General features: G+C 42.7%; 1 protein-coding gene across 1 annotated transcript in view; it reads right to left on the bottom strand.

Annotated features, from left to right (window-relative positions):
• Positions 1–3,526: 3,526 nt before the first annotated feature.
• The window catches only part of CRKL (CRK like proto-oncogene, adaptor protein), a 31,626-nt gene continuing 15,504 nt past the window's right edge, over positions 3,527–19,648 (bottom strand). The window contains exon 3 of the mRNA XM_090292032.1: positions 3,527–7,027. Coding sequence (XP_090148158.1) covers positions 6,893–7,027 — 135 coding nt within the window. The 3' untranslated portion in view covers positions 3,527–6,892. The remainder of the gene's footprint in view (positions 7,028–19,648) is intronic.

Genomic DNA, 19,648 nt, shown 5'->3' with positions numbered 1-19,648 from the left:
TCATGGACTACTATACAGTGATGAAAAATAATACACCCTGGCTGGTTTGGCTCAGTGGATTGAGTGCTGCCCTGTGAACCAAAAGTTCATGGATTCGATTCCCAGTCAGGGCATATGCCTGGGTTGCAGGCCAGAAGAGGGAACCGATCAATGTATCTCTTGCACATTGTTGTTTCTCGCCCTTTCTTCCTCCCTTGCCGTCTTTCTAAAATAAAAGTAGAAAAAGTACAAAGACTCAATCAATAGCTGATTTGTAACAATCTCAGAGAGACTGGGGGAATAAAGCATGGCATAGAAGAATAAATAATCTATGCTACCAGTGTTCAGAGAAAACATAAGTATATTTATGGATGTATTCTCTTGTATGTTATAGAATAACTCTAAAAGGATACATGTATAATAAACTAGAAAAAGGGAGGTTTTCGGGAATAGAAAGGATAGGGAGGGGGACCTTTAATCAGATACCCATTTTTTTTTTCGTTTATAGGCATTTTTGTTTGTTTTTGTTTTCTTAGAGAGAGGAGAAGGGAGGGAGAAAGAGAGGGAGAGAAATATCAATGTGTGGTTGCCTCTTGCACACCCCCAACTGAGGCATGTGCCCTGGCTGGGAATTGAACCAGTGACCTTTTGGTTTGCAGGCCGGTGCTCAGTCCACTGAGCCACACCAGCTTATCCACCTTTTGAATGCTGCATCTATGGATGTTTTCCCTTCAAAGTTGAATTTCTCAGACTCCTTGAACTGTCATGGTGAGCCCAGGTGGGCTGCAAACCTCCATTCCTGAAGGACTGGCACTGAGGCTTGGGTTCTCTTCTCTGATAAACTAGCCTGGCGCAGCCCTGCCCAGGTCCCTCCTGCTCTTGGTGCCTGCCCTCACCTGCCTCTACACAGTGGGCAAACCATCTACTCACTATGCCTCTGATTTGGCTGCTGGGCAGCTCTGGGTGCCCACTCAGAGGTCTTCCCCTTCCTTGACCCCCTTAGCCTTTACAGTGGGCTCCCCAGGACTGTCTCAGACGCGTGGGTGCGGGCTGTCCTCCCTGGGCTGCCCCCTGGCCACCTGCTTCAGACCTCCCTCCTCCACCAGTGCCCGTCCCCACTTTAGTGATGGCGGGAGTCCAAAGGGTACAGGCTCCTTAGTGCAAAAAGCCGGGGCAAGGGTGGGTGGGAGAAGGCAGCGCTGATGACCCCACCTCCCACTCCTGCCCATCTTCGGGGAGACTGGGGCCAAACCCTGCAGTCAACCTCTGCGGGCCTCTGGAAGCCCAGCGTTCTTAGGAATGTGGGGGTCAGCTTTTTCTAGGACCTGGGGACGGAGAGGGAGCCTCCATGGACTCAGAGATTTCAGTCCTCCAAGTCCACACCGAAAGGGGTCCACCCTTCGTGTAACCACTTCCTGTGCGCTGTGCACTAGGGGCTCCCTAGGGTTCATCTGGTGCCTATGGGGCAGGGAGGGTGTAAGGGGTCTGGAGGACACCCTGCAGCTGGGTTTCAGGTGAGGATACCGTCGAGTACCAGGGGCAAGGAGGCTGTGCTTGTCCATCCATCCCAAGTCCCCCCAATCAAGTTGGGCAGGAAGAGCGCCCCAACAGGGAGTCCTGCTGTGGTGGTTGTGGGCCGTGATCTGAGCTCTCCCACCGGCTTGGGTCCGCACTCAAGCACACCAGCTTCGCTCACAATAGGTGGCAGATGGCCCAGGGCTTGGGGGAGCCGGATGCACAGGAATGAAGGGGTTCACTGGCACAATGCTTCTCAAACCCCTGGATAATCAAGGGAAAAAAAATCAGCACCCACATCCTTGAAATTAGAACCTGGGGTCGGACCCCCAGGTCTCCACTGTGCAGCACGGGTGAAGGGGCCAAAGCGTTGATGAGGCCAGAGGGGTTGAGGGAGGGCAAATCACCCAGGGTCTCCCAAGTCATAGAGGGAACCCAGGCTAAGACAAAAAGTAGTACCATTCGGGGATGAGATTACCTTTACTTCCCCCTCCTTAGGTAGCCTGGAAGCCTTCCAGAACTGGCCTTGGACTCCACAGCCACAACCCCTCCTCAGAGCTCTCATCACTTTACCATCCAGGGAGCCAAGGTGTGCATGGGAGGCTGCAAAAGCAGGGCTAGGCCTTGAGAGGGGGGGTCCCCAATGTGACCAGAGCCTCTCAAACTCAGCAGGGTCACGTTTTTTGCTGCAGGGTGGTTTCAGGACCTGGCCTCTGAAGGCAGGCACTGTGGATAATCTAGCAGAGGGAGGGTGGCAGGCAGAGGGGCAACCCCCACACCGAGCCCCATTCCCAAGGGTCCAGGACTGCTGACCAAAAGAAACTTTTTCAAAGTAAGTGTTCTTCAAAGCTGTCTCCAGGGCACTTTTTTCCCGAATGACTTGACAGTTTTGGTATTTCCATTCAAGATAAAGTTTTCTCTCAAATTCTGCAGAATTTTTAAAGTAGGAGCCAGGAAGCAGCATAGTTCTATATAAATATGGACTGGTATCACTTCCTGAAACTCATTTCCGGATGTTTTACTACAAAATTTGGACCTCACAATACACATAAATAGGCATGGAAACTATTCTGGCTGAGGGGTGTCAAGTAAATCAGTGAGCCCCCAACACCTCAAGCTGTCCACCTGAAGGTCCCCAGAATTCATCAGAAGGCTCATATACAAACAGGAACAGAAGGTTTTTTTTGTTTTTTGTTTTTAAAAAAGATTTTATTTACTTATTTTTTAGCAAGAGAGGAAGAGGAAGAGAAACATAAATATGTGGTTGCCTCTCACATGTCCCCAACTGGGGACCTGACCCGCAACTCTGGCATGTGTCCCAACTGGGAATCAAACCGGCAACCCACTGGTTCACAGGCTGGTGCTTAATCCACTGAGCCGGGGCCAGAAAAGGGTTTTAAAAAGCTAGACAAATGTCCTGGCTGGGTAGCTCAGTTGGTTAGAGTACTGTCCTGATACAAGATTGTGGGTTTGATCTCTGGACAGGCCATGTACAAGAATCAACCAGTGAATGCATAAATAATTGAAACAACAAATTGATGTTTTTCTCTCTAAAGTCAATAAATAAAAATAATTAAAAGGAGGTGGGGGGTAGGGGGGAGCCACATAGGTATCATGCCCTGATCTGGGACAGGGCTGACTACTCATTTTCTGTAACTTCTGCTTGAAACCATTCAACTCTGGCTAGCTCATGCTGAACAAATATTTAACAGAAGCCTTCAGATATGGTTGTCTATGAGGAAAAACATTCAAATTTACCTTGGTGATATAAAGCGTGGGAACTATTGCCTCATCCTCAGAAGGCTGAGACTAAGCACCAGCTGCTTCTGTTCTACAGGGAGGATACGAGGTGGGCAAGGGCTGATGCAAGATTCCGTTCTATTTCGTGGTCAGTAGCAAGGCTGAGCTGCCAGGACTCATCCTCAGTGAAGCACCTGGTGTGTTTCACAGGTGTCTCACCGGGAACTGCTGGGGAGGCTGGTGGGAGCTGAGCACCTCCAGGCAGCACTGAGTAGACACCGAAACACTGAAGCTGCTGCCACCACCGGCTGATGCAAGTTTTATTGAGACAATGTACAAACAGGCCATGGAAACAAGGGTTCTGATGTCAGAACCAGTAACGTAAAATGAAATACAAAAATAAAAAGGCACTAATCTGTTAAGAAAAGACACTCAATGTATTCTAAGAATATAAGTCATTTAATACTGTTAATTTTATAGCACAAAATAAAACAAGCTATGATCCCAAAAAATAATTTTAAAAGCTTACACAGAAAATATTATTGCCTGAAGTTTATGATCTTTAAGTTACAGGTCAAAAGAGTTTTGTGTTATTTTTGTTGTTTCAAAACACACAGTGAAGACCGTCTAGAAGCAAGGCCACTGTTTCTCCTGCAGAGACAACCCTGTCCTTAGAGAACTGTCCTTCTACTCCTTTAGAATATACAACTAGCTCAGTGTCCACACTGTCAGCAGTTACCAGGGACATTGGTCTCCGGTCCCAAAGGGTGGAGTTTGAGGCAGAGCTCAGTGGTGTCCATAGAAAGCATTAGTCTTAGGTATTGTGTTAAAACAAGAATTCACTCATTTTAAGAAGTTAATGAGCATAATATTAAAGGATTAAATTATAAACACCTGGCACAAAACACATCCCTTTTCAAAAATAAAATGTTCATTTTCCTCTGAGCAAACATTACAAGAGCAGTGGCTGTCTGTGTCGGCCCGCCTTGTCTGTAAACAGCTGTAAAAGAAAGCACAGTGCCAGGGATGCTTGAGCTCCAAGGAGGGAGCAGCTGCCCTTCCCTCCTTTCAGCTCTCTTCTGGGCCACTGAAGTCAATGTGTCTTCCTCTTCATTAACCATGTCATCAGGTGGTGCCACACTGTGCAGAAATGACAAGAATGACTCCTGTGTTGGTGGTCCTTCCCAGGATAAAAAAGTTTTGAATCAACTGCCAATGCCCTTTAGTACATAACTTGTTCATTTGCCAAGTAAGTTAATTTAACATCCAAATATTTTCTTAAATGACAAACAGTAGAGCCGAGCAAGTAGCAACAACGAACCATCCTAAAAGGGAAGCACGTCCAGGAGGGAAGGAAGCTCCTCTGGAAGATTCACATAACTTTCTGAAGCAGTCTTCCCAAACTGCTGGGGAACCCACACATGAAGCCAACGTAAGGGTGATTTTTTTTTTATGTTTAGTGTGAAAAAGAGAATTTCCCTGCCTGATTAAAAACTAGTAAGATTCTAAGTAAAAAAGGTGCTACTTTTGGCACGTATCTTGAGAGTTCAGAATTCAGGGCTCACTTTATTTGAGGCTCTAAGTCTCCAGGGCAGTCCTGGAGACATGTATGTGGGCTGAAGTGATGAGCAGACTTACTATGAAGCCAAACCTAGGTTGTAAGTGTTCTGATTCTGAAGTGCTCCACAAGATGTGGGTCTTGCTATATTGGCTGAAAGAAAACCTTGCTTTTCCAAAATGGCCTTTTACTTCTTGCTTTCTAAGCCAACTGTTATCATAAAAGGTGCCAAGCCCCTCAACTAATGGGCACATATTCCACCTTCTGCTAAACACCCCTCAAGTACTGGACCACTAGCTGCAAGGCTAGTTTCTAGGCAGCGTGTGGGGATACAGCCACACACATGTCACTTGTTGTGGGTATTAGGCTTGGCCTCAACTTGAAACCAGAAGCAACTGCAATGGACAGGCACCTTCAGAGCCACAGGTGGCCACAGTTCTCACTTGATTAGAAAGAGCTGATTGCTGTCTTCTTTTAGGAAAAGTATAGACAGGCAGCCACAGCTATATTTTTTCCAACTGACCATTAATTTTGTCACACAGGAGCACTCTCAAGATTCTTTAATATGGTGGTTACCTGCCTGATAGAATACTGATATAAAAAAAATAATTTAAAAATTGTTCCTCTGCTAGTTCAGTCACCAGAATATATTGCTCTAACCCTCAAAACCTAAGACCTTTGGGAGACAGTTATAGCAGGTGTTCAGTAAATGATACAGAGCTGCTCATCAGGATGCTGCTACATCTTTAGGTCTGCTGTATTCTGTATAAGCTGACGCCTGTCTTTATCAGTGTCCAGAAAGGACAGCAGACTGAAATGCAAGAAGGTTCCAGAATTCTAGTCTGCTATAGTCATTTGTACCAGTTGGCTTATATGAACAGGCCTCTTCCAGGTAACGGAAATTAACATCGAATTGGTAAATGGTAAATTGGTTAATGGTTCTCCTTAGCCACTAAAACATCAGACATCAAATACATTAACCAATTTCCACAGTCTGCATTTTCTTTGCTTGGGAGCATCATGGGCACACAGACAGTATTAGCAGCACCGTCTTTCTCTGGCAGCCTGGCGAGCCTGGGCTGGGGCATGGATGACTGGGCTTCAGAGAGTAGAATTTAAAGATTCATTAATGAATTCAATGATTCTTTAAACAACCTCCCTTTTTAAAGAAACATAAGTCCTATACCTTAAAGGGGTGCACTCACTGAAACCCAAGACAGAAAACCAGTCAAAGTGCCTGCTCCCCAAATGTCCCTGTCATTGACAAACAAGGTAAGCAAAGGTTTCCCCAAATTACCCTCCACACATTTGCTGTTGGAGACAATGCAAACCAAAAGGCTGCCCACACAGTTTGGCACACTATGAATGCTGATTTATTGGGTGTTGGGTGTTGTTTGCTCTATGGTTAAAAGATACTACTGACAACCAAGATAATAAAGGCCTCCACTTCAGGGTTGTTGTTGTTTTTTCATTTCCTGTAGTTACAGCAGCTTCAGTTTAGAAACTCAGAGGCATGTGTCATTCCTTGGTATCACAAAAATCCAACCTGCTACTTAAAAATCTGTTCACAACACGCAAGTCTAATTAATTAAGTCTTCCAAAACCAAACCAAAAGAAAAAAAGAAAAAAACCCAGATTTGGGGAGTTTAGGACAGAATTCCCTCTTCTTTAAGGTTCACTTGCTCTATTCTTTCAAGAAAAAACTACAGAATGAGTCACTGCTTTGTGGAACAGCAATGTGCAATGTCTTGCCATGGCCTCAAGCTTTCTCTGATGAACATGACAGAATCACAAGTACAACAGGGCAGTGATGAGAAGAAGGACCTTTCCTTGTCAACTTCTCTCCACTTGTGTGCTTCCACCAGTACTTCCAGTTTATGATCCAAAAGAACTCTAAAATTGGCTATTCTTTGACAATACAACTATGATACAAATGCCGAGGCAGCCACTATGTGCATTCCAAACGTGTATGAGACCGCCAGTCTGCAGAAGGCTGGACGTTGGCAATGCAGTGTAACTTGCCTATGAAATAGAATGCTTTTCCACTGAAAGGACTATGACAGGCAGAAAACGAAGCAGCAGAAAACAGGGCAATGGCAATCACTCATTTTCATCTGGATTCTGAGGGTCAATGATTTTGACATGCGTAAAGGGGAAAAGCCCTTTGCGCCCATTCACTTCACCTTCCCACTGGCCATTTATATTCATCCTTATGACTTTCACAATGTCACCAACCTGTAAGAATAGAAAAAGAAGACAAAGTCAGCATGTTCTCTGTAAACTAGAAGAAAGTTAACATTAAATCACACATTGTCCTATTCAAAGGAAATTATACATTTTTGAGGATTCAACCTACAAAACCAGCCATTTTAAAAAAGCATCAAGAAATAACTCTCTTTACAGGGGGGTTAGACACACCAGTTGTGCAGGTGACTATCTCTACACATGCCACTGGGAAGCAGACAAGTTAACATTTTGCAATGTCTACTAAGTTTATAAACTTGGTAATTTTGTCCTAATGTGACCACATATCAATATCAAAAGAGCGTGTGCTGCAGAGTTGAGGGAAAGGGCCAAAGAGGAACTGAGCCCAAGTATACAGCATAGGCCTGGGTTTTAATTCAATTGACACTGAGTCAGGAACTTGCCGATGTGACCCCAATTTCACAGATTCTACCAGCAGATGTCCTTGAGATGTGTTTTCCCCTTTGATCCCCCCCATACACCAACCTCCTGTAAGGGATGCTACGATAAAAGATCCAGAGGCTGAAGCCCTCCTCAAGGTCACAGGCTGGTACACCATGAAGCAGGGATACAAAGCTAGGTAGCACCCAGTGCCAGCCATTTGTGTACTTGTCACTTTGCATAGTACAAAGGCAGCAGGGCCCACCAGCACCTAGGACACCTCCCCTCCGGAGCTTTTCTCACCCAGACACCCTCTGCCCTTACTGCCCTGTCTTCTTAACATCCCCCGGCGTAGGCAGACTGGCTGCCATGAGTTTTCTACCTTCCCATCCTTCATTATTTAATTTTATCATTCTACTTGCTCACTGGGACATATAGGCCCAGCCATATAGAACTTGTAATTCCCCATACCTACATGAAATAAGACTGTAGTCACTACATTTCCACAGAAAAAAGCACTATCACTAAACAGAACTTCTCCTCTTGTGGAAACTGGCTTATTCTGCGTTCTCACCAAAATGACAATGGAAAAAAGCACTTTATCCCCTAAGGGTCCCTGGTTAGAACACAGTATAAATTCAGTAAAAAATAAAAACTTTTAAGTTTCCTGTCTGAAATCAGACTAACACTCCTTTGTTTAGAAAACCATCAATTGCCATGACTGGTGTGGTTCAGTGGACTGAGTGCCCGCCTAAGAACAGAAAGGTTGCCAGTTTGATTCCCAGTCAGGGCACATGCCTGGGTTGCAGGCCAGGTCTCCAGTTGGGGGTGCACGAGAGGCAACCAATTGATAGTATCTTTCACACATCAATGTTTCTCTCCATTTCTTTCTCTCTCCCTTCCCCTCTCTCTAAAAATAAATAAAATCTTAAAAAATAAAAACCAAGCTATTAAAAATTAATTTTAAACAATGAAAAGTTCGAAGACAAAAATAAACTGTTCTTTAACATTTGTACTAGATATGCATGAGAAAAACAAGATATAAAAAGCCAACTGCATGTATTTATAAATTATTAAAGTTAATGTCATAGGCTCAACTAAAACACCTAAGTTGTTTGAACAATTAAAATTTGAAGGTTAACTTCCAGCCAAGATGGAGGCCTAGACTGACACGCTCCACCTCCCTCCACAACTAAGAAGGAATATACAACTACTGCAAAACCAGAAATAACCAGAAGTTCCAGAAAATAAAGTGGTGCTTGTCTGGATGGGTGAAAGGGGTAAAGCTGGGGTGGAGAGGTTAAGCTGTGCTGGAGGCGGTGGTGGGATGGCGGTAAGCACAGACACCCACCCATATATAAGGGATGGTGAGAAGCGCCTGGGGAACACACCCAGCTGCAGACCAGACCTGTCAGCTTGTGATTCCAACACCAGGGAAGGCAGACCCCCATTGCTTCGGACTGTGAGGCCCAGAGTGGGTGGGGACGGAGGAAGAAGCTCCCAGGTCTCTCAGCGGAGAGTAAACGGGAAGAATCCATGTTGGACCCCTGCCCTGACACAAAACGCCACAGTGTGGTGAGAACGGTCACCTGGTAGTGACGAGTGTACGGGACCAAGGTAAACACAAAACTGTCAGGATGGCACAGATCATGATAGAGATCCCAGTAACGCAGCTGACTAGCCAGCAAATATCTGATCTAACAGATCAGCAGATAGGAAATCTTTCTGAGGCACAATTCAGAGCTTTGGTTATAAGAATGCTTACAAACCTGACAGCAGATCTTACGGGGAAGAAATGAAGGCTAGTCCTGCTGAAATGAACAAAAACACATATGAAACAAATGGTGAGGGAAATAAAACCAGGTCTCAAATCAACAAATCGGAACATAGGGAAGGAATAAACAGTCAACCAGTCCAGAAAGAGAAAACGAAAAGTGAGGAAAATGAGGAGAGGCTCAGAAACCTATGGGACGGCTATAAGTGGGCCAACATCCAAATCATAGGGTTGCCAGAAGGTGAAGAAGAACTAGAAATTGAAAAATTATGTGAAAAAATAATGAAGCAGAACTTCTCTAACTTGGGAAAGGAAATAGACTTGCACAGAGTTCCAAAAAAACTGGACCCAGGGAGAACCACACCAAGACACATTATAACCAAAATGTTGAAAATTAAGGATAAAGAGAGAACCTTAAAAGCAACAAGAAAGAAGAGAATTACGTACAAAGGAGTTCCAATAAGAGTATCAGCTGATTTCTTAAAAGAAACTGCAGGCAAAAAGGGACTGGCAAGAAAATATTCAAAGTGATGAAAAGCAAAAACTTATAACCACAATTACTCTATCCAGCGAAGCTGCCATTCAGAATAGAAGGGCAGAGAAAGTGCTTCCCTGCAGGACAAAGTAAAACTGAAGGAGTTCATCAGATCCAAACCACTGTTATATGAAATGTTAAAGGGACTTATTTAGAAGAAGATCAAAACTATGAACATTAAAAATAAAAACTGTATCACAGCAACCAACAACAGAAGCTAGGGAATCAAAACAAAGGCAAACTAAGTAGGCAACGAGAGTGGGAAAAGAATTACAGGTATGGGAAACATATTGGGGGGAGGTCAGCTGGGAGGGGAGAGGGGGGAAAGGGAGGGAGATGGTACAGGAATTAAGAAGCATAGGAGGGAGTGGAGTAGACAGGAAGATGTTGAGAAGAACTATATGCAAAACCAATGGGCATGGACTAAGGAGTGGGGGAAAACTGGAGGAGTGGGGGTCACTGGATGGAGGGGATCAAAGGGAAAAGGAATTGGGACAACTGTAACGACAAAATCAATAAAGCATATTAAATAAATAAATAAAATTTAAAGGTTAGCTACTGAGAGTTCTATTTTACAGACTTCTATTAAAAATTAAGTGGTAAAAAACTTCAGTGGAGAATAGTACAACTGAGAAGACATGCTGTCTCTGGCTTTGCTTTAAAAGGAAATAAAAATTTGGAGGTGAGAGTAAATTCACTTATTATAAAAGTTAAGTTTTAAAATATCTGGGACATACTAAAGACTCTGAAATACAGATTATTTTAAGATTAGTGCTTGGAGTCCAAGTATTGTTCCCTCTCTCTCCAAGTCATAATGTTTTTATTTAGACAGTAGAAAGGTCTTTCTTACTCATAAATGGGATAATCACACAAATGTTTTTGATAATTATGAAAAATTTCATATTCTTTGAAGTAGACCAAGGACTTAGTTATATAATCTGTATGTCCTTTTCCTTTCATACAGAAGTCACAAAACAGAAAAACTTTAATTATGTTTGTATTCATTTCTAGTAGAAACATTTCCCAAATACGCATATAAGGAAAACTCCATTGTGAATGAGAACCCTGAGTTCTAGAAGAGACTGTAGAAGTCACATAGCTGGAAGCTGAAGTTGACGACAATCTGGAATCATGTCTTGTGTCCAATCTAATATTCCTATTCCATATTTTAAAAAGCAATATTTAAGCACAAACATAAGACATAATAATGCTTATTTAATAACACACAATTAAAATCAGGCCTAGGTGAGCAGAGAGAATCCTTCTGTGCGCAGGAGGTACTGTGATGCTACAAATCATGGGCCCCTATAGCTGGATCATACTTCCTGATTTTCTTGAGCTCTGAACTACATGTCCTCTAGATCTTTGGCCTCTTTAAGCCTTTCAGTGCAGGAACCTGCTTTCTCGTTTGCAATACAATGAGGCCGTGGAGATGAGGAGCTTCATCATCCTGCTTATCTCTCCAACATATGATCATATTCTTTCCTCATTTCCTTTTCACCTAAGAAAACAGGTTGCCTCTTTATTTTAAAAATAATGAGGGGGAAGAGGTAGAAGAGGGTATAGAGAGGATAAATGGTAATAGTAAAAATACAATAAAACATGTCTTGAAAGAAAAGAAAATGAAATAGGAAAGAAATAAACTCATGGATAAAAAACTACTGACATCAATACTAATTACTTCTATTCATTGTTAATAATTACACTCACAGAAAATACAGTATAATTAATGTATTAAAATAAACATACAAAAAAGGCAAGGATAAGAGCATGTGTAGGTGTGTATACCTGAAAAGAGGATTTTGTGTGTGTTTGTGTGTTGCGGGTCAGGCAGACACTGGGTGGATTCTGCTGTAGTAAGGGATGATTACCAGAGGGCATCTGGCCAGTCTGCTGGCAGGCAAGCAGGTACTCGGAGGCAGATCCCAGATCTGACTCCAACAAGATTGTAAAAACAAAAAAGCTACAGCAAGAAAGAGCAGAGACTAAAAAGAAACAAAGTTACAGCTGGCTCGGCTCCACAGGTGGTATCCCACAGATGTCAGAATCATGACTTCTCCCTGTGACTGAAGTTTTTGTTTGTCCCACTCACTTGATGTCCTACAAAAAATACTCTGAAATAGTTTTTTAATCTCTATTTCTTTGCTATCTTCAACTACACTGTAGATGCTCAGAGAGCACATGTTTTGCAGAAAGTTTGAAATCTTAGTCTGCCTTAGCTGAAGAGAACAGTCTCACCTTCCTGAAAACCTGGACAGCTTTTCCTCATTTCTTGGTTGAGCTCTCGCCTAGGGACTAGGAATGTGTTCTAATCTCCTGCTTATGTGCCCACCTTTGGTTCTCCCCAGCCTCTCATGAACTGGTTCTAACAGCCCAGCCATCCTGTCCTGAGCCACCTTACCTTCCATCATCTATGTCACCTCAGCTCAATCAGCCAACTCCTAATCACTCTTCTCTGCTATTGTTCCCATCATTTCACCAAGGAACTCCTGATGGCTCAAGTCAACAGTCCAAGTCAAGTTTTCTAAAACCATGAAACTCTTAGAAGAAAACATAAGGGTAATTTTCATGTTCCTGGATTTGACAATGGATTCTTCAATATCACATCAAAAGCTAAGAAAAAATAGGTAAGTTGAACTTCATCAAAATTAAGAATGTGCATCAAAGTACACTATCAAGAAAGTGAAAAGACAACCTATGGAATGAGGAAAATATTTAGAAATCATATGTTTGGATAAAGAGTTTAATATCCAAAATATGTATATATAAAGAACTCCTAAAACTCAACAACAAAAGAACAAAGAACCCATTTCAAAAATGGGCAAAACATTTGAACATTTCCCCAAAGATACGAAAATAGCCAAGAAGCACATGAAAAGATGCTCAACATCATTAGTAATTATGGCAACGCAAATCAAAATCACAGTAAGGTGCCACTGCACAACCTGTAGGATGGCTATAATTAACAAAACAAAACAAAACAAAAAATGTGTTGGTAAGTATGTGGAGAATTAAAGAACTGTAACCCTTGTGCATTACTGGTGGGGTTGTAAAATGATGCAGCTACTGTGGAAAACAGTTTGGCTGTCCTCAAAAAATTAAATAGTTACCATGTCACCTAGTAGTTCTACTGTTAGGCATATACCCCATCCCCACAAATGGAAATTAGGTATTCAAACAAAACTAGTACATGAGTATTCACAACAACACCTTTCTCAATAACCAAAAGGTGGAAATAACTGATGTCCATTACTTAATGAATAGCTAAACATAATGTGGTATAGCCCTATAATGGAATATTACTTGGTCATAAGAATGAAAATATATGCTACATGGATGAACTTTAAAAATTTAAAACATTGTTACCTGAAATAAGCCAGATCTAAAGGACAAATACTGAATATCTACTTTGTGTGAGGAAAAAGTTTTGGAACTAGTGATGATGACTGCACAAGATTGTGAATGTAATGAATGACACTGAGTTGTACACCTAAAAACAGTAGTTATATGTACATATTTCACCACAATTTAAAAAAAAAATCACGATAGAGCTGTTTAAAAAAAAGACCATGGGTTCAGTCCTAGCTCTTCTACATACCACCTGTAAGACTGTCAGCAGATTACAGAAGCATCAAATTTTAAGTGCATAAAATGGTACTGGTGTCATCTACCCTGAAGGGCAGCCATGAATGGGGATTAACTAAAATACTCTCTGTGAAGCCCCTCTTTGACAGTTCTTATTCAAAAGCTATTACCACAAACAAAAAACTGAGGTCAGCACTAATGAACAGGCTGGGACATGCCTTGCTAGAACCACACCAGGGCCTAATTTCATGGTTTTTTCATCCAATTTACATAATAAGGAAGAAGGAAAACTTTAAAATAATAATCTCTGAGCCCTGGCTGCTGTAGCTCAGTGGATTGAGCATCGGCCTGCGAGCCAAGTGTGGCTGGTTCAATTGCCAGTCAGGACACATGACTAGGTTGCATGTCAGGACCCCAGCTGGGAGCACAAGTGAGAGGCAACCACACAGTGACGTTTCTCTCCCTCTCTCCAAAAATAAATAAACAAACAAATTAAAATAATAATCTCTGATTCACAACCCAATGAGAATAAATGTTATAAAAAATACAAAATTCTAAAGGACTTTCTACAGATTCCAACATTGGAGGGAAAAAATTTTTTTTTATTCATTTATTTTTTAGAGAGATGGAAAATTAGAAAGAGAGGGAGAGAAACATGGATATGTTGCCTTGGAATCGAACCAGCGACCTTTTGCTTTATGAGGACAATGGTCAACCAACTGAGCCACACCAGTCATGGCTAAAGATTCCAACTTTTGATAAGGTACTGTGACTAAGGGAAAAAGCGCTTTTGGTATAGAAGTAGAATAAATAATATTCCCAAAAGTAGATGCTGTTAAGGACAACCAACAACATCAATGACAAAAGGCTGGAGGAGCCTATAGGTGCTGAGGAAATGCCCCGACCCAAGATTCTTGTTACAAAGCTCAATGCAAGCTCATAAGCATCTCTGACAAGCCTCAGTGAGAAGAGGAATCATTGCTGACTGTGATCGAAAGTGAGACAGTGGCCCCATTACATGTTAGGAGTCTATGACCCTGGACAGATCTCCAGGCTGAACTGGATGCTTAATAATGAAGGTGTACATCCCTGACATCACCGTGGGTATAAACTACAGGTTGCCCAGCCACAGAAACTCAGATAATCCTTGAGAGGTTTATTAAATACCGTCGGTACTACTGAAACCTAGATGAGCTATGCAGACAACTTCATCTCAGTAAGTACACAGAAACAGTGATGAATAAACTGCTAGCACGAATTTAATTTTAACCAATGAAGCAAAACTAACTGGCTGAAGTAGAAATCAAATTCCAGGCCAGTCAGCGAAGGAAATGGGACCATGGGCCTTAGGAAGGTCAATTCATAACATTCTGAGACCAGATGTAATTTGAAGAGTAGGGGTTTCAAAATGGGGAGAAGACAATCCAAGAAGAAATTTGAACAACACAATCACAAGTGACCGCAATGGGAGCAAAGAGTATGTATTCTGAGAATGCTGGTAAGCCCACACAAAAAACTCTGAGCATCATAAAAAGAACATGCACCAAAGATAAAAGGATGTCCTTCTCTGGTAAGGACAGATATCCAAATATTGATTGAACACACTGGCAAATAGGAATAAGAGTTCAATAGTGGACTCTTGTCATTGAACATCACAGGACACTGGCAGACCTATGAAGGGTCAAGTCTCTTGGCTTTTGATGATGACAAATTCTACAAAACATAGGTGAGCTTGAAATCAAACCTGGACAAAATTCTGGAAGCAATAGGCAAAATATGGTTCACATGGATTAGAATGGGAAATGGGGTGTCTGGAAGGCTGTATGGGCTCAACCAAGAAAAAGTCACGCTAGACCATAACCTCAGTGTCTTTGTTTAAATGAGGCATAGATCAGGAGAGGCTGCAGAAGAGGACTTAGTACAAAGATTTGGGTTGTGCTTTTATCAACGCTGCAGTTAACATGAACCTGGAGGGAGAAGAATCAACATGCTAGAAAACACAATCAGGATCTTAAAAGATTCAGGCCTTGGATGGGTAGCTCAGTTGGTTAGAGTGTAGGCCAGATACACTGAATTTGCAGGTTTGATCTCTGGTCAGGGCACACACAAGAAACAACCAATGAATGCACAAATAAGTGGAACAACAAATTGATGTTTCTCTCTTGCTCTCTCTCTCTCAAAAAAGATGATTCAGAAGTGCACAGATGGCCCTGGCTGGTGTGGCTCAGTGGATTGAGCACCAGCCTGCAAACCAAAAGGTTGCTGGTTCGATTCCCTGTCAGAGCACATGCCTAGATTGCAAGCCAGGTCCCCAGCTGGGGGTGTGAAAGAGGTACTCACACATTGATGTTTAACTTCCTCTCTTCCCCTCTCTTTCAAAATAAGTAAATAAAATCTTTTAATAAAAAAGGAATTTCTTTACAACCTGAGTCACCCAATATGGGAGAAACTACCTCATGAGACTGTCCCAGAAGTTCCACGAGGACAGAAACTTTTTGTTTTGTTCACTGCTGTACTCCAACTTCTGTAACAATGCCTGCCACATAATAAGCACTCAAATCTGTGCTAAAGGAGTGGATGTTTTTGGAGGTTTCTGAGTTGAAACAACAGGGTCAATGAATTTAGACATTGCAGAAAGCTAAAATCAGCAGGAAGATGGTCAGGCTAAATGATCTTGCCTTTCTCCTTGATCTGTGTCAATTCCATTCTGAATCACTTTAAGCCTTACTTTCAGCATGAGAAGTGGTTCTTTTTCCACATTATCTGTTCCATTGACTTTGATTTCCACAGACCCCTACCTCATGTCACCAACTGTATTCTTAACCCACACCACAAAGAAAATGGCTAAATGGCTCCATTTAGACACTGTGATACAAATTTTCACACTCGGGGGTGTGTACACTCAGAGTTAAGCACAATTCTGAAGATGTTAAGAAATTTCTTTTCTAGTCAGGAAAGTATAGTAGAATACAAGTGTGTGAGAATGAAATGATTATAAGGGGACTCAAGCATTTGTTCTATTTTTAAAATAAATAAAAAGGTATATCACCTGCAAATTTCAGAACCTACTCTATTGCAAGAAATTAGCTATTTCATACCGCAATAAAGACAACACAAGAAAATTTATTCTCCTCAGCTTAGCCCTTTGATGATATGGCAACAGCCCACTTCCATTGCTTTGTCTTTTGTCACTTTTACCCAATACACTCAGCATTCTCACCAACGCACAGCTACTCAGTGGTGTTAAGCCTTGTTTATACAAGCTCTTCCCTCTGCCAGAAATGCCTTCCCACATCACCCAGCATAACTCAGTTCAAGGGTCACCTACTCTAAGAAGCCTTCCCAGACTAATACCCACCCATATTCCCATTTCCATCTCCACTCTCCCTTCTACTCTGTGTTATCAATGCACTCACCACACTGCCTTTTTCCCTCTAGTCTTTCATTAGGTGGTAAGCTCCTTGGTGGTAGGACTCTACAAGGCATCCCTCAAAGGTGGCTGCATGAACAGATGCCCCCCACTTTAAAGAATGTATTTATTTATAGTTTTTTCTTTCTTTTAAAGTATATTTTATGTTGTTACAGTAGTCCCAATTTTTCCCCCTTTGCTCCCCTCTGCCCAGTACCCCCCTTCCCTCCAGCAATCCCGTTCCCCTTAGTTTATGTCCATGGGTCATGCATATAGGTTCTTTGGTTTCATCCTTTCCTATATTATTCTTAACATCCCCCTGTCTATTTTGTACCAACCAATTATGCTTCTTAGTCCCTGCACCATTTCCCCATTCCCCTCCCCCCCCGCCCCCAGCTGATAACCCTTCGTATGATCCCCATACCTATGATTCTGTTCCTATTCTGGGTTGCTAGTTGGATTTTGTTTTTATTTTTTAGATTCAGTTGATAGTTGTGAGTTTGCTGTCATTTTAGTGTTGATAGTTTTGATCTTCTTTTTCTTAAGTAAGTCCCTTTGACATTTCATATAATAATGGCTTGGTGATGATGAACTTCTTCAGCTTTGCCTCCTCTGGGAAGCACTTTGTCTGCCCTTCCATTCCAAATGATAGCTTTGCTGGATAGAATAATCTTGGTTGTAGGTTGCTTTTCATCACATTGAATACTGCTTGCCAGTCCCTTCCTGCCTGCAAAGTGTCCTCTGAGAAATCAGCTGATAGTCCTATAGGCACCCCCATGTAGGCAACTCTCTGCCTCTCTCTTGCTGCCCCTAGGACTCTCTCTTTATTTTTCACCTTTGGCATCTGTCATGATGCGTCCTGGTGTGCTCCCCTCTGGATCCAGCTTGCCCAGGACCCTCCGTGCTTCCCGGACCTGTATGTCCATCTCCTTCGCAAAATTTGGGAAGTTTTCCTCATTTTTGTCAATTCTTGCTTCCTCATTCTGCACTGGTTGACTATTTTTTTCTTCCTTATGTTCCAAATAATTTATTTGAACCCCAGTTTCCTTCCCTTCACCGTTGGTTTTGTGTGGATTTTTCTTCGTTTCACTTAGCATAGCCTTCATTTCTTCTCTGATGTGTTTGCCACATTCAAGCATATCTGTCAAGCCTGTGAGCATCTTTATCACCAGTGTTTTGAATTCTGCGTGTCAGGTTGGCTATCTCCTCATCTGTTAGGTTGGCTATCTCCTTGTCGCTTAGTTCTCCCACTGGAACCTTGATCTGTTTCCCCGTTTTGGGCCATACTTCTCTGTCTTCTCATTCTGACAGGCTCCTGTGTTTGTTTGCCTCTGTGTCTTAGGTAGAGCTGTCACACCTGTTATGTTGTAAGGGGCAGAGCCTCCGGGGTCTGAGAGAGAACAATGCCGCCTGACCAGCACTCACCCCTTTTCCATGCACCTCTTCCACGTCCGCACCAGACTGGTGCCCCTCCAGCTGCTGCCCTGGCCGTCGTTCCCAGAGTGGGTGGGGCTGCGGACATTCTAGGACAGTGGGGGCCCTTTAAACAAGCAAACTGCTGAGACCAGCAGTTTCTGCCTCTGCCCCAACCCCCACTGGTCTGCACAGTCAGAAGCAATGAGGCTTGATTTTCCCCAGCGCTGGGACCGTGAGCTGCTAGGTCCAGTGAGGAGCTGGGAATGCTCCCCTGGTGTCCCTCCTGACTTTTTAAAACATGTGACTGTGCTTTCTGCCAGCCCGCCGCTACTGCCGCTGCTGCCGCCACCATACCACATCCTCTCTGCCCCAGCTCTGCCCCTCCTACCTGTCTGGATGAGTATTTCTTCTATATATCTTTGTTTGCTGGACTCCCATGCAGTTTGATTTTCTGGAACTTCTCGTTGTTTCTAGTTTTGAAGTAGTTGTATTCCTTCTAGTTGTAGAGGGAGACACAGCATGCCTGTCTATGCCTCCATTTGGCTGAAAGTGTATTTATTTAATTTTAAGTAGAGGAGAAAGGAGAGAGAAACATTGACTGGTTGCCTCTTGTATGCACACTGACCAGGAATCAAAATGGCAACTGTTGCTTTGCAGGATGACACCCAACCAACTGAGTCATACTGGTCAGGGCAGACAGAGCCAGAGTGCTTTCTAAACTCAAAGAATTTAAGTTACCTGTCCAAGAGCATGCCAGGAAAAGCCAGGACTTCAATGAGGTTCTATGATCTTTCCTAACCATCTTGCTTTTCCACTGTGTCACAGAATGGAACTCTACAAATATTTTATGACAATAGCAGCCTTGCTCCACACATTATCTTCTGGTCAATGATCTACTTTTGGAAAAGGCTACATTGCTTCCCTCAATCTGAGAATGTTCTTGTAGGTTATGACCTGTTTCCCAGGAGCCCTTCCAGGCCTATCATATCAAGGGCATGGGAGAGCTGTTTTCAAGGAATAGGGTCACCCACCATGACGCGCCTTACACGGATAGCAACTGTCCCCTTTCAAACTGAATCCCAAGGATGAGTTCACTTCTTCTTCTTTAAAAAAAAAAAATTATTTATTATTTTTAGAGGGGGGGGAGGAGAAAGAGAGGGAGAGAAACATCAATGTGTGGCTGCCTCTTGCACACCCCCAACTGGGAACCCAGCCAGCAACCCAAGCATGTGCCCTGACGGGGAATCAAACCAGTGACCCTTTGGTTCACAGGCCGGTGCTCAATCCACTGAGCCACACAAGCCAGGGCTCAGTTCACGTCTTAAAAAGAGGTGAACAAGAGGGGAAATGGCTAAACTTAGGCCTGTTTTAAGAATCTCTCTTTACTTGCAGGAAAATTCTTTTAAAAATCAATTTTTTTGAAAAACACAAAACAAAAAAAATCAAAAACACAAAACACTTGTGAAATAATTTGAGAAATAAAGTTCACCTAAACTATCACCACTCTTTGTA

Source organism: Furipterus horrens, unplaced genomic scaffold (assembly GCF_987537825.1).
Source record: "Furipterus horrens unplaced genomic scaffold, mFurHor1.1.pri manual_scaffold_11, whole genome shotgun sequence".
NCBI lineage: Eukaryota > Metazoa > Chordata > Mammalia > Chiroptera > Furipteridae > Furipterus > Furipterus horrens.
This window is presented reverse-complemented; position numbering and strand designations above follow the sequence as displayed.